We start from the raw sequence: 12,299 nt of genomic DNA on the forward strand, positions 1-12,299 counted from the left end.
AGGGATAACAATGTCACAGTGAATATAAATGAACAAAAATAAAGGAAGAAGCGATATAAATATAGCTTTACTTTGAGAGGGGGGGTCCGTTGGGGGGGGGGGGGGGGAGGACACACACCTGCCCCCCCCCCCCCCCCCACGCCCCCCCGTACAGCAAAACCAGACAGCGGCGACAGTAGAAACAGGGCAACAACTCAAAACCCAAGAAACCCCCCCCAAAAAAAGAGGGGGGGGGGAAGAGAAAGGAGGGCAGGGAAACCCCCCCCCCCCAGCGAAGGCGCCTGCGTCCCCCCCCAACCTGGGGGGGGGGGGGGGAGGGAGGGGTGGAGGAGAAGGCAAAGCCCCCCCCCCCAGCCAGGAAGGGAGGAACCTTTTATTTAAAAAAAAAAAAAAAAAAAAAAAAAAAAAAAAAGGCAATAAAAACGAGCATTAAAGTAAAAAGGCAACTTTTACCCCCAAAAAAGTGTAAAATCTCAGCTCCAGTCTTTAAAAACGAAATAAAACACAAACAGCCGCCCCCCCCCCCCCGGGTGAAATGGGGGGGGGGGGCAAGGCCAGGGGGTAGGGTCCCACTTTCTCCCCCCAGGCAGTGGTTTAAGGCAGGGAGCGCGTGTTCTGGGGGGGGGGGGGCGTGGGGGGGACACGCACACGCAGCTCCCAGTTACTGCTCTGGGAGAGGGGGGGGGCACTGGGGAAAAAAAAAGGAGGGGGAAACTGGGGAAAAAAGAAGGGGGGGGGAACTGGGGAAGGAAAGGGGGGGGCTCTCAGTGACCCCCTTACGGCCCCTGGGGGGGGTGAGGGGGGAATGCAGAGAGAGACACACCCCACACACCCCCCCGCCCCATCCTCGGGGGTGGGGGGGTGTCAAGTCATTCATATCACTTTAAAACCCTTCAAAAATCCCCGCGCCCCCCCCCGCCAAAAAAAAAAAGGACAAAACATTTAAAAAAATTAAAAAAAACCAAACAACCCACGTTTGTACAAGATTTACAGGGGGGGGAGGGGGGATTTTTTTTTTTTTTTTTTTTGAGGGGGGGGCCGTTAAAATATCCTCTTGCGCTTCAGGTAGGAGTCGGCGTAGTGGCCCCCCAGGCCCTGGGAGTGTTGCCCCACGTAGCAGCCTTCGGGGCTGGGCTCCGGGGAGGGCAGGAGGTGGGAGAAGGCTCTTTTTTGCCCCCCCAGGGGGGTCTGGAAGAAAAAAAAATAATTTAAAAAAAAAAAATATAAAAAAAAAGGGTTGTTTTTTTTTTTTGGGGGTGAATCAGGGGGATTTTGGGGGGGGGGGGTGTCTTACCTTTGAGTGGGAGTTGTGCGAGTGGCTGGGGGGTGCCAAGGCGAGGACGGCGTCGGCGGAGCCCGACGGTGGCATCCCGACGGCCTGGGGGGGAGGGGGGGGGCGGAAATAAAAAGGGGGGGTCCCCAAAGCTTGGGGAGGCCCCCAAAATTTGGGGATACGGAGGTGGGGGGGGCGGGGGGGGGGGGCTCACCTTGTTGAGGTGACTCTGCTTGAGCCCAGCTTGAAGGCCACTGGTGAAGTAGGAACTGGGGGATCCTGAGTAAAAGGGGGGCAAGGGGGGGGCCAAACCCCCCCCCCGCTCGAAGCCCGGAGATGAAGAGAGCTGGAAGGGGAAGGGGACAATCAGGGACCCCCCCCCTTTACCCTTTCCCCCCCCACCCAATTACCCATTCCCCCCCCTTACCCTTCCCCCTCCACTTACCTATTTCCCCCCCCCAGCCTTACCCATTTCCCCCCCCCCCCCCAACAAGGCGGGGGGGGGGGCTTTTTACCTTGTGCCTGCTGGGCCCGAAGCCCCCCAGGACGGGGCCAGCCTGGTCTCGGGGAGGGGGGAAAAGCCGGGAGCCCAGATCCTTCCCAGAGACAAAGGCGGGGGGGGGTGTCAGAGGGGAAAAAACCCCTCCAACCCCCCCCCCCCCCCCCAAACCTTCTAACCCCCCCAATACCCTCCCCAACCCCCAAAACACCCTGTACCCCCCCAAAAACCCCTCTAACACCCCCTAAACCCTTCTAACACCCCGAAAAAAACAACTAACACCCCCAAACCCCTCTAACCCCCCCAAATAAACTTTCAAAGCCCCCCCAAAACCCCCTTCTTAACCCCCCCCAAAAAGCACCTTCAACCTCCCCCCCCAAACCCTTCTAACCTCCTCAGAAACCTTCTAACCCCCCCCAAAAAATTCCAACCCCCCCAAAAAAACATTCTAAGCCCCCAGGCCTCCTAACCCCCCCAAAACCCCTTCTAGCCCCCACCAAACACCCTTCTAGCCCCCCCCAAACCTATTAGTCCCCAAAAAACCCTTCTAGCCCCCCCAAAAACCTTCTAGCCCCCCCAAAAACCCTTCTAGCCCCCCCCAAGAAAGCCCCCCCAGCACCAACCGGCTGGTAGTCGAAGGCGTAGGCGTCCCCGGCCAGGCCGGGCGCGGGCAGAAGGGGGTCGGCCAGGGGGGGCTGGGAGACGCGGGGGGGGTTGGCCACGCTCCCCCAAAACCCCGCTTTTCAGGTTAAACCCTTTGCCGGCAGCACCTGAAAAGGCAGAAATTTGTCGGGGCCGGGGGGGAGAAATCCACCCCTTTCTCCTCGTTTTTTGTCTCCAGCCCCACGGGGCTGGGGGGGGGCAGGAGGGGGGTGCGAAATGGGGTGTAGGGGGGGCAAGGGGGGGTTCTCACCTCCCAGGCTGTTCGCCGGCAGGAGGCTGTGCAGGTTCAGGTAGGGGTTGAGAGGAATTTTGAAGTCTTTGGGGGGCTCCCCCAGGAGCGAGACCTGCGGGAGAAATATTGGGGGGGGGGTGGGGTGGTTCAGGGGGCTCCCTGGGGGGCTCAGGGGGCTCCTTGAGGGGCTTAAGTGGCTCCCTGGGGGGCTCAGGGGGCTCCAGTCACTCCCCAGGGGTTCAGGGGGCTCCTTGAGGGGCTTAAACGGCTCCCTGGGGGGCTTGGGGGGCTCCAGTCGCTCCCCAGGGGGCTCCTCGAGGGGCTTAAGTGGCTCGCTGGGGGGCTTGGGGGGCTCCAGTCACTCCCCAGGGGTTCAGGGGGCTCCTTGAGGGGCTCAAATGGCTCCCCGGGGGGCTTGGGGGGCTCCAGTCGCTCCCCAGGGGTTCAGGGGGCTCCGTGAGGGGCTTAAGTGGCTCCCTGGGGGGCTTGGGGGGCTCCAGTCGCTCCCCAAGGGGCTCCTCGAGGGGCTTAAGTGGCTCCCTGGGGGGCTCGGGGGGCTCCTTGAGGGTCTTAAGTGGCTCCCTGGGGGGCTCGGGGGGCTCCAGTCACTCCCCAGGGGTTCAGGGGGCTCCTTGAGGGGCTTAAACGGCTCCCTGGGGGGCTTGGGGGGCTCCAGTCGCTCCCCAGGGGGCTCCTCGAGGGGCTTAAGTGGCTCCCTGGGGGGCTTGGGGGGCTCCAGTCACTCCCCAGGGGTTCAGGGGGCTCCTTGAGGGGCTCAAATGGCTCCCCGGGGGGCTTGGGGGGCTCCAGTCGCTCCCCAGGGGTTCAGGGGGCTCCGTGAGGGGCTTAAGTGGCTCCCTGGGGGGCTTGGGGGGCTCCAGTCGCTCCCCAGGGGGCTCCTCGAGGGGCTTAAGTGGCTCCCTGGGGGGCTCGGGGGGCTCCTTGAGGGTCTTAAGTGGCTCCCTGGGGGGCTCAGGGGGCTCCAGTCACTCCCCAGGGGTTCAGGGGGCTCCTTGAGGGGCTTAAACGGCTCCCTGGGGGGCTTGGGGGGCTCCAGTCGCTCCCCAGGGGGCTCCTCGAGGGGCTTAAGTGGCTCCAGTCACTCCCCAGGGGTTCAGGGGGCTCCTTGAGGGGCTCAAATGGCTCCCCGGGGGGCTTGGGGGGCTCCAGTCGCTCCCCAGGGGTTCAGGGGGCTCCTTGAGGGGCTGAAGTGGCTCCCTGGGGGGCTCAGGGGGCTCCAGTCGCTCCCCAAGGGGCTCCTTGAGGGGCTTAAGTGGCTCCCTGGGGGGCTCAGGGGGCTCCAGTCGCTCCCCAAGGGGCTCCTTGAGGGGCTTAAGTGGCTCCCAGGGGGGGTCAGGTGGCTCCGGCCGCTCCCTGGGGAGCTCCAGTGGCTCCTCAAGGGGGGCTCAGGGGGCTCCAATCGCTCCCCAAGGGGCCTCAGGTGGCTCCTCGAGGGGCTTAAATGGCTCCATGGGGGACTCAGGGGGCTCATATGGCTCCCTGGGGGGCTCAGGTGGCTCCCCAGGGGGCTCAGGGGGCTTCTCAAGGGGCTTAAGTGGCTCCCTGGGGTGGTCCAGTGTCTCCGGTCGCTCCCCTGGGGTCTCGGGTGGCTCCTGGAGGGGTTTGAGTGGCTCAGGTGACTCCCCGAGGGGCTCGGGCATCCAAACCCCACTGGAGAACATTTGGTGACAGCGCAGACACCCCCCCCCAACTCCCCCCCCCGGCCGCCCCGAGGTGTCACAGGCTTGTCCCGGCGCCAGGGGACCTTACCCCGGAGGCGGGGGGGCCGTTCTCGCCCTGCTTTGGTTTTTGGAGGCCGCTGATGACGGAGCCCAGGAGGGAGGTGGTGAGACCCTGCAGGGCCGGGGGGGTGACGGCGGGAGGGGTGAGCTGAGGCACTTGAGTCCCCAACACGGCATTTTCCCGGTCTACTCCCACCGGAGCAAGGAAAGAAGCCAGCGGTACATTTCCAGAAGGCAAAATCGGTGATTTTACGTGACCCTGAGCCATCTCACCGGGCAAGGGGCCACCTGGGGAAGACAGAAGGATACGGGTGGCACCGGCGGCGCGCCCCAAAGCACGGTGAACTCCCCCCGCCCAGTTCTCTGCCGAAAAAAGCCACGGTGGGCTCTCGACATTCCGTGATGCCGGCTCTTACCGGAGGAAAGCTCTCCCAGGAGCTGGCTGGGGGGCTGCGCCGGAGCGTTGGCCAAAGCCAGGGCGCCGTGGGGCAGGGAGCTCAGCGGCGAGTCGCCCAGGATCCCCGGTTTCTGCTAAAGACAGCGGGAGGTTAACGCCGGCGGATTCCCGACGGATCCGCCGTGAATCCGGAGTCCCGGAGGCGGCGGATAAACCCCAGCGCCGGCAGGATGGAGGGGGAACGGAAGCGGCAAGAGATGGCGGCTAAAAGCTCGGTGAAAAACACGCCGCGGGCACCCGGAGAATTTCATCCGTCTTTAAGCAGAAATAACGCAGCGGGGGCAGGGCTGGGGGGGGAGGGATGGTTCAGCACCGATTTTTTTGGGTTCAAAAAGGGCCCGTTTGGCCCAAAACCAAGGAGCCGACACTGTGCCGAAACGGTTTGCCGGGGTGGCAAGTTGAAGGAGAGCCCAGGAAAAATTGGGGGGGTGGGGGGGGGAAAAGGGCTCCCCTTTTCTCACCCGGAGCGGGATGGAGAGAGACAACGAGGCTGGAGAGGAACCGCCGCGGGGCCCCAAATGGGAGCAACGATCGGGTTCCCCCCGCAAGGAGCGACTCCGGCGGCACCGGGTTGACTGGTGTCACCCTCGGTTTTCAAAGAGGGGGAAGAGGACGCGGGGAAGGCGTCGGATGGCGGGGTGGGGGGAGCCCCCCCTCCCCAACCACACACACAGCACGGTAACGCGCCGGCTGCCTCCTACCGCTCACATGGAAGAGGGTTTGGTTCTCCTTGTTCTGCAGCAGCTGGGTCCAGGCCTGGTTCTGCAGTAACAGGGAGTTGCCAAGCAATGCCTTCTGGGGCAGAAAGCAGAGCGAGAAAGAGCCAAAAAAAAAGAAAAAAAAAAAAAAGATAGAAAAATCACTCAAAAAAAAAAAAAAAAGAGGAAAAAAAAGAGGAGAAAACCAAGCGCGGGGCAGTTTCGAGAGGCGCGGAGAGAGCGAGAAGCGCGGCAGGGAGATTTAAGCCTCTCTGTGCTCCCCTCTCAAGGGTTTCGGGGAGAAAACGCGTGAGGCGGAGAGAAGAGGACGCGGAAAATAGCGGCGGCACCAGCTCGCTGCCGGGTTTGGAAACCCCTGGATTTAAAAGCGGATCAGGCCCCTGATCTAAAAGCAGACTGGCTTCTCGCGGCAGCGTAAAAATTCCGGCACGAGAGCGGCATCGGTGTAAAAAAGCCGGCACAGGGCGGGGAAATTCCCTCCTACCTGCTGCGCTTGGGTTTGGTTCTGCAGGGCCAGTTGGAGCAGAGCCGTGGAAAGAGCCGGGTTGGCGACCAGCGGCACGGAGGGAGCGGCGCCGAGGATTCCTGGGAAGGGGAAAAAAAACACCAGAGGAAGCGCCTGCAGCAGCGAGGACAAACCCCTGCCGCCGGCCTCCGCGCGGCGTTGGGCCTTACCCTGTTTGCCTCCGACAGCTCCATGGAGCAGGGGGTTGAGCAGCAGCTGGAGGGAAGCGGGATTTCCCAGGCTGTTGAGAATTTGGAGGATATTCGGCTCGGGGAGAAGCCCTTTCCCACGATTCAGCGCCTTAAAACCCCCCCAAAAAAAGCATGTTAAAAGCAAAATAAACAACTTCTAGGCTTTCCCCACAAGGTGCCACCCTGAATTTGCCTTTTACTCCCCAAAGCAGCGAGATTCCAGCTCCCAAAAATCCAGTTCCCAGTAAAACCATTCCTAAATATCTCGTTGTAGGAAAGGGAGGAATCGACCAAGCCAGCCTTGCACTGAGGCCATCGCCGCTGGCAGCTACGCCATCTGCGATCCCGCCTGGAAAAGCTCTCCCCGCCGAGTGGTCGCTGGATTTTTGGCAACAACCGACATTCCTGCTCGGAATTTTGCGGCAACACATGGAAACGTGGTGGGGGGGAATTTGTGCCGTGCGATGGGAGCCTGGTAGAGACACCCAGAAGAAGGAGCTCCAGGCAACAGACGGCCGCTCCGTAGGGAATCCGATGGGAAATGTGCCAGCTGCTTCGCAACAGCCTGGTCCAGGCTGGATATGTGACCTTGGGAATGCCGTCGTGGTGACGGCAAGCTGGGAGAGGAAGGAATGAGGAGGAGGAGGAAGAGGAGGAGGAGGAAGCCTCACCGTCGCCTGCGCGGCTATCAGGGCGGCCAACATGCTGCGGCCGGGAGGGCCGGGAGCGCAGAAGGAGACTCGGACGTGATTCCCGGCGAGCGGCAAACCATCGGTGGCCTGTTGGACCATCTCGGCCATCGCCGCCGACTCGTATTCCAGGACAGCAAAGCCTTTCAGTTGCCCGTCCTGCCCGTAGGCCAACTGGGAAGAGAGAGGGATGGAAAAAGGAGGGTTAGTGCCACGAGGGATCACCCGGATGCTGTAGAGAAAACAAGCGAGAGAAACACAGACTGGTTTGGGATGGGAGGGACCTTAAAGACCACCCAGTGCCACCCCCTGCCCTGGGCAGGGCCATCTCTCACTAGCCCAGGTAGCCCAAAGCCCCGGCCAACCTGGCCTTGGACCCCTCCAGGGATGGGGCAGCCACAGCTTCTCTGTTCCGGCATCTCACCACCCTCAGAGTGAAGAATTTCTTCTAATATCTAACCAAAATCTCCCCTTTTTCAGTTTAAACCCATCCCCCCTCGTCCCACGGCTACCCTCCCTGATCCAGAGTCCCTTCCCGGCTTTCCCGGAGACCCTTTAGGGACTGGAAGGGGCTCCAAGGTCTCCCCGGAGCCTTCTCTTCTCCAGGCTGAACCCCCCCAGCTCAGCCCGGCCCCACAGCAGAGGGGCTCCAGCCCTCCCAGCATCTCCGGGGCCTCCTCCGGCCCCGCTCCCGCAGCTCCGCGTCCTTCCCATGGCCCCAGGGCCGGAGGCAAAGGGGCAGAATCCCCCCCTCTCGCCCTGTTGGGAATGCAGCCCAGGTTGCCGGTGGCTTTCCGGGCTACCAGTGCACCGTGCTGGCTCGTGTTGAGCTTTTTCTCCCCCCAACACCCCCAAATCTTTCTCCTCGGGGCTGCTCTCCAGCCCTTCACCCCCCCAGCTTGTCTTATCGGCATCATAAATCAAAGCGGTTTTGTGGTTGCGAGGGGCTCAGTTAAATTCAGAGAATTAAAGCGATGACGCCGCAGCAGACAAAAATCAAACCACTTCAGGTTTTTAAGAGCCAAATCACAGACTTTCCTGCAGATTCCCACAGATTTCTACTCGTCGGGGAGCATTTTTTGGTCTCCGCGCTCTCCCCAACGCACAATAGTTCCCTCTGGCTGCTCCGGCAGAAGTTCTTGAATTAAATCACTTTGGGAATAAATGAAAATTTATTCACATAAACGGGGAATTTGATTTTCTATTAGAAACAGCCGGACCGCAAAGCGATTTTACTGCGTCAGGTGCCCAGCAGCATTCCCCCCCCCGCCAAAGTGTGGAAGGACCCAGGCGCCCCATGAACAAAAGGCGCTGAAGGACCCGTGATTTTCGGATTTCTTTCCAGTTTTAAATACAAACGACCCGTATTTTAATTATTAAACCCTTGATTAAACCCTTTCTCATATTCTTTTGCAGGTGCCGCGACCTCTTCTCAGACCAGAGGTACCACTATTTTCAATTTCTTAATTATTTTATAGCTTTTTCAATGGTTTTTGCGTATTTTTTTTAATTAGAAAATTGTCTTGGGTAATAATTTTTCTCTCCCCCGGCTCTTTCAGTTGAAAAGGAAAGTCCTGACATCCTTCCCCCCGTTGACATTGTTTTTAACTAAAAACTTTAAGCTAATTAAAAATTAATTAAAAACCTTAAATCTTGCTATTCCCCTTTCCTCCTCCCCAAATTGCTCCCATAAACACGATCCCACAGACGAAAAGCCTTTCCGAGTTCCATGGCCGGATTCCCAGGCCAGAATCATTTCCCCGCTGCCCGATAACGAGGGTGCCGCTGGCTTGGGTCTCCCCGGGAGTTCAACGAGAGGCCGCACCCCAAGAAAAAAACACCTCAAATGCCCCCCCCCCCCCCCCCCCCAAAAAAAAAAAAATCCCCCCCTTTTCCTCTTCTCTCACCTGGCAGAAAGTGGGGGGGCAGGCGGCGGAAAAGACCTGCCGCAGCTCCTCGAGGTCGGTGTAGTTGTGGGGCAGCTTGTCGACGCACAAGCACTTGGAATGGAGAAGCTCCAACGTCAACTGGTTGACGTCCATCCAGTGGACGTAGAGAGTCCTCGTCCCCAACTGCTTCCCCAACAAATCCGACTTGGCTCTGGCCGCCGAATCCTTTTTCATATATTCCACGAAGCCGTAACCTTTCGAGTGTCCCGTTTTCTCGCTGTAAACCAGGAAACAACGTTCCAGGTTGCCGAAAGGACGGACCAGCTCTTCGAATTGTTGCTGGGTGTAGAGCTGGGGGAGGTTGGCGATGCAGAGGAGAGCGTCCGTGGGTTGCAGCTGCACCGAAATCTCTTTCTCCCGCAGTTTGCTCAGGTGGAATTTTTTGATGGCCGATTCCGCTTGTTCCCCATTGAGCAAAGTGACAAACGCTGCGGAAGGGAACCGGGAGGGAAAGGTGAGGTTTGGCCCTTTCTTTTCCTTTTTTTTTTTTTTTTCTTTTTTACCCCAAAAGGTGAAGGCTGGCGAGGCGCGGAGTTAAACCCCGAGCAATCGGAGTCGGCGGGGGTGTAAAATTCACCCCTCCGGCCACCGTTCCGGGTAAGGACTCGGCGAGCGCCAGCCGGAGAAACCACACCATCCTCGGTGAAGCCTCGCACAAGGCAACATGTCCCCGAGCTCTGGGGACACACCGGGAACAGTGTCCCAAGTCACAGCCACACTCACCCCCCCCCAGTTGGAGTAACGTGTCCCCCCCGCCCCAGCATTTTCTACCCCCATGAACTGGTTTTGAGTCAGGGGGGGGATAACACCAGCAGGCACAGACCCCAAGAAGGGCCGGATTGAACCCCCTCGCTTCGGAAAAGCAACGTAAATCCCACCCCACAACTCAAAGTCTCGTGGCGGGGGGGGGTGTAAACCGTGAATTTTCCACCCGCTGTCAAAGCAGGGACGGGTGGGGAATCACCGCGGAATAAGGTGTTGCTTCTCCCGCAGCAGAAAAGCTACCGCACGCGGCACCGGGGCGGGGGTGTTGGGGGGGGGGCTGAATCCGGTGGCGGTGCTGGATTTGGGGGCCGGGAGAGAGCGTTCACCGGAGCCGGGCGCTCGGCGCCAGAGCAGCTTACTCACCAGTCCCTTTGTATTTGTCCACAAAGCAGTATTTCAGCTCGTAGTCGCTCAGCAGATCGTGGACTTCCTGGATAAGCAGCCGCGTTTTCCATAAAAATAATTCAAATTAAAAAAAATATAAAATAATAATAACAAAAGAATCAACTCTTAGGGAGAAATTCCAGCAAATCCCTGAATTCTTACGGGTTCCCCACAAAATACCTCCGTTTTTTCCTGGATTTAGGAGCGGGAAAGGTCTTGATTCAAAGCAAAGACGCTCCCCCGGGGCTCAGCGTATGCTAAAGCCACCCCTTCTCCCCGATGTCACCCTCCCTCCCTCGCAGCGTCACCTCCCTTGTCCCCAATTTGCCACCCTGAGGGTGTTTATCCTATCAGGAAGCTGCTCCTCCTCCCAGACAAACATCTACAAACCAGTTCCTGATGACTTTGCCCTCCCCTGAAATGATTTACAGACCTTTGGCCTCCCTGACACCCCCGGGGCGATAATTAACAATAATTAACTCCGGTTTACGGGGAGAGGAAAGAGGAATTAAAAAGCGGGCAGCGGGAACGCTGAGGCTTTTGCGGGGGGGGGGGCTCGTTAAGCGGTGCTGGGTCTTTGTCAGAGCCGGGTTTGATGGGTGACACAGGGGGTGGGGGTGACTCCCCTCTTCCTCCCCAGGGAGCTGTTAAAGCCCCCCCCCCCCCCCCCCCCCCCCAGGGGCAGGATTTAGGGGGGGTCAGGAAGCCCCGAAAAAGAGGATTTGGGGATGCCCCCCCTCGGTCCCACACTGCCCGTTATCCCGCTTCCTCACCGGTACTGGGCCCAGCTACACCCCACCCCGGGGAGGGGGGGGGGGTCCAATACCCCCAGGCCCTTCCACAACACCCGCCCGGTCTCCCCTCAGCCCCTGCCTCATCCCGGGGCCCTCTCAACGCCCTCCCCGGTCCCGGTCTCCCCTCAGCCCCGCCCCGTTCCCGGTCTACTCCCGGTCTCGTTCCGGGCCCGGGCCCCTCTCAACTCCACCCCGTTGCCGGTCTCATCCCGGTTCCAGTCCCGGTCTTCCCTCAGCTCCCTCCGTCCCGGTCCCGGTCTCCCCTCAGACCCCCCTCCCCCGTTCCCGGTCCCCCCCCCCCCCCCGGTTCCCCCTCAGCTCCCCCCAGTCCCTTTCCCGTTCCGCCGCACCTGGTTGCTGACGTCCGCCGGCAGCCCGCGGATCAGCACCTTGCGGCGGTTACGGAACTGGCGGGCGCTGCGCTCCAGGCGGCTCCGCACCTCGGCGGGCTCCAGCACCGGCAGCTCCTCTTCGGGGGCCCGGCCCGGCCCCGGTCCTGGGCCCGCCGCCGCCGGCAGCGCCGGGCTCGGGGCCCTCACGGCGCCCGCCACCGACAGCGCCGCCGCCATCTTGGGTTCCCGCCGCCTCCTGGGACCATCGAGCGGCGGGCGGCGGGTAGAGCGGCGCCAAGACGCCGCCGCCCCATTGGCCCGCCCGCCCGCCCCGCCCCCGCGGTAGCATGGCGGGCGCTGATTGGGCAGAGCGAAAAAAACAAGCCGGCAGCACCGCGGCCTTCTATTGGACGGAGGCGCCGCTTATTAGCATCCCGCCTCCTGATTGGGTGCGGGCGGACGAGCCCTGCGAGCTGCCACTCCCGATTGGTTGCGTCGCCGGGGCCCCGCCCCCTCACCCTTGACCCCCCCCCCCGCACCCTATAGGGGCCCTGGCCCTTCCCGTTCTATAGGGGACCCTGACCCCTCCCATTGGGCGCTATAGGGACCCCTCACGCCCCCCCCCACCCTATAGGGATACCCCCCATCCCCTACAGGGACCCTGACCCCCCCCCCCTCATCCCATAGTGTCCTCTGACACACCCCCCCCCCACCCTATAGGGACACTCCCCCATCCCCTATAGGGACCCTGACCCCCACACACACCCTATAGGGACCCTGAGACACCCCCCCTCACCCTATAGGGACACCCCCCCCCTCCCCCTATAGGGCATGACCCCCCCCGCAGCCCTATAGGGACCCCGAGACAATCCCCCAACACCCTCCCGCTCCCCCTATAGGGCATGACTGCCCCCCCCCAGCCCTATAGGGACCCCCCCCCACTCCTCCTATAGGGCATGACCGCCCCCCCCCCCAGCCCTATAGGGACCCTGAGACAACCCCCCATCACCTATAGGGACCGCCCCCCCCCCCAGCTCTATAGGGACCCCGAGACACCCCCCTATCACCCCCCCACTCCCCCTATGGGGCATGACACCCCCCCCCC

The 12,299-nt window shown here is 61.0% G+C and overlaps 1 protein-coding gene across 1 annotated transcript; it reads right to left on the reverse strand.

The window, feature by feature from the left end:
- Window positions 1-914: 914 nt before the first annotated feature.
- On the reverse strand, window positions 915-11,447 carry RAVER1 (ribonucleoprotein, PTB binding 1). Its single transcript, XM_054183475.1, has 16 exons — window positions 11,213-11,447; window positions 10,048-10,114; window positions 8,878-9,347; window positions 6,953-7,144; window positions 6,261-6,390; window positions 6,070-6,170; window positions 5,575-5,661; window positions 4,826-4,940; window positions 4,438-4,697; window positions 2,686-2,779; window positions 2,396-2,542; window positions 2,270-2,280; window positions 1,789-1,869; window positions 1,488-1,619; window positions 1,295-1,378; window positions 915-1,188 (listed from the first exon to the last, which is right to left on the reverse strand). Exons 1-16 carry the CDS (start codon window positions 11,429-11,431, stop codon window positions 1,042-1,044), a joined length of 2,337 nt encoding a protein of 778 aa, XP_054039450.1. The 5' UTR covers window positions 11,432-11,447; the 3' UTR covers window positions 915-1,041.
- Window positions 11,448-12,299: the final 852 nt, after the last annotated feature.

This window comes from Rissa tridactyla, chromosome 25 (assembly GCF_028500815.1).
Source record: "Rissa tridactyla isolate bRisTri1 chromosome 25, bRisTri1.patW.cur.20221130, whole genome shotgun sequence".
Taxonomy (NCBI): domain Eukaryota; kingdom Metazoa; phylum Chordata; class Aves; order Charadriiformes; family Laridae; genus Rissa; species Rissa tridactyla.

Coding starts and splice junctions, on each gene's coding strand:
- RAVER1 (XM_054183475.1), bottom strand. CDS start 11,431: ATGGCGGCGGCGCTGTCGGTGGCGGGCGCCGTGAGGGCCCCGAGCCCG. Junction 4,698..4,825: donor CCTGGGAGAGCTTTCCTCCG/GTAAGAGCCGGC, acceptor TGTCTTCCCCAG/GTGGCCCCTTGCCCGGTGAG. Junction 2,780..4,437: donor ACGGCCCCCCCGCCTCCGGG/GTAAGGTCCCCT, acceptor TTTCTCCCGCAG/GTCTCGCTCCTGGGGGAGCC.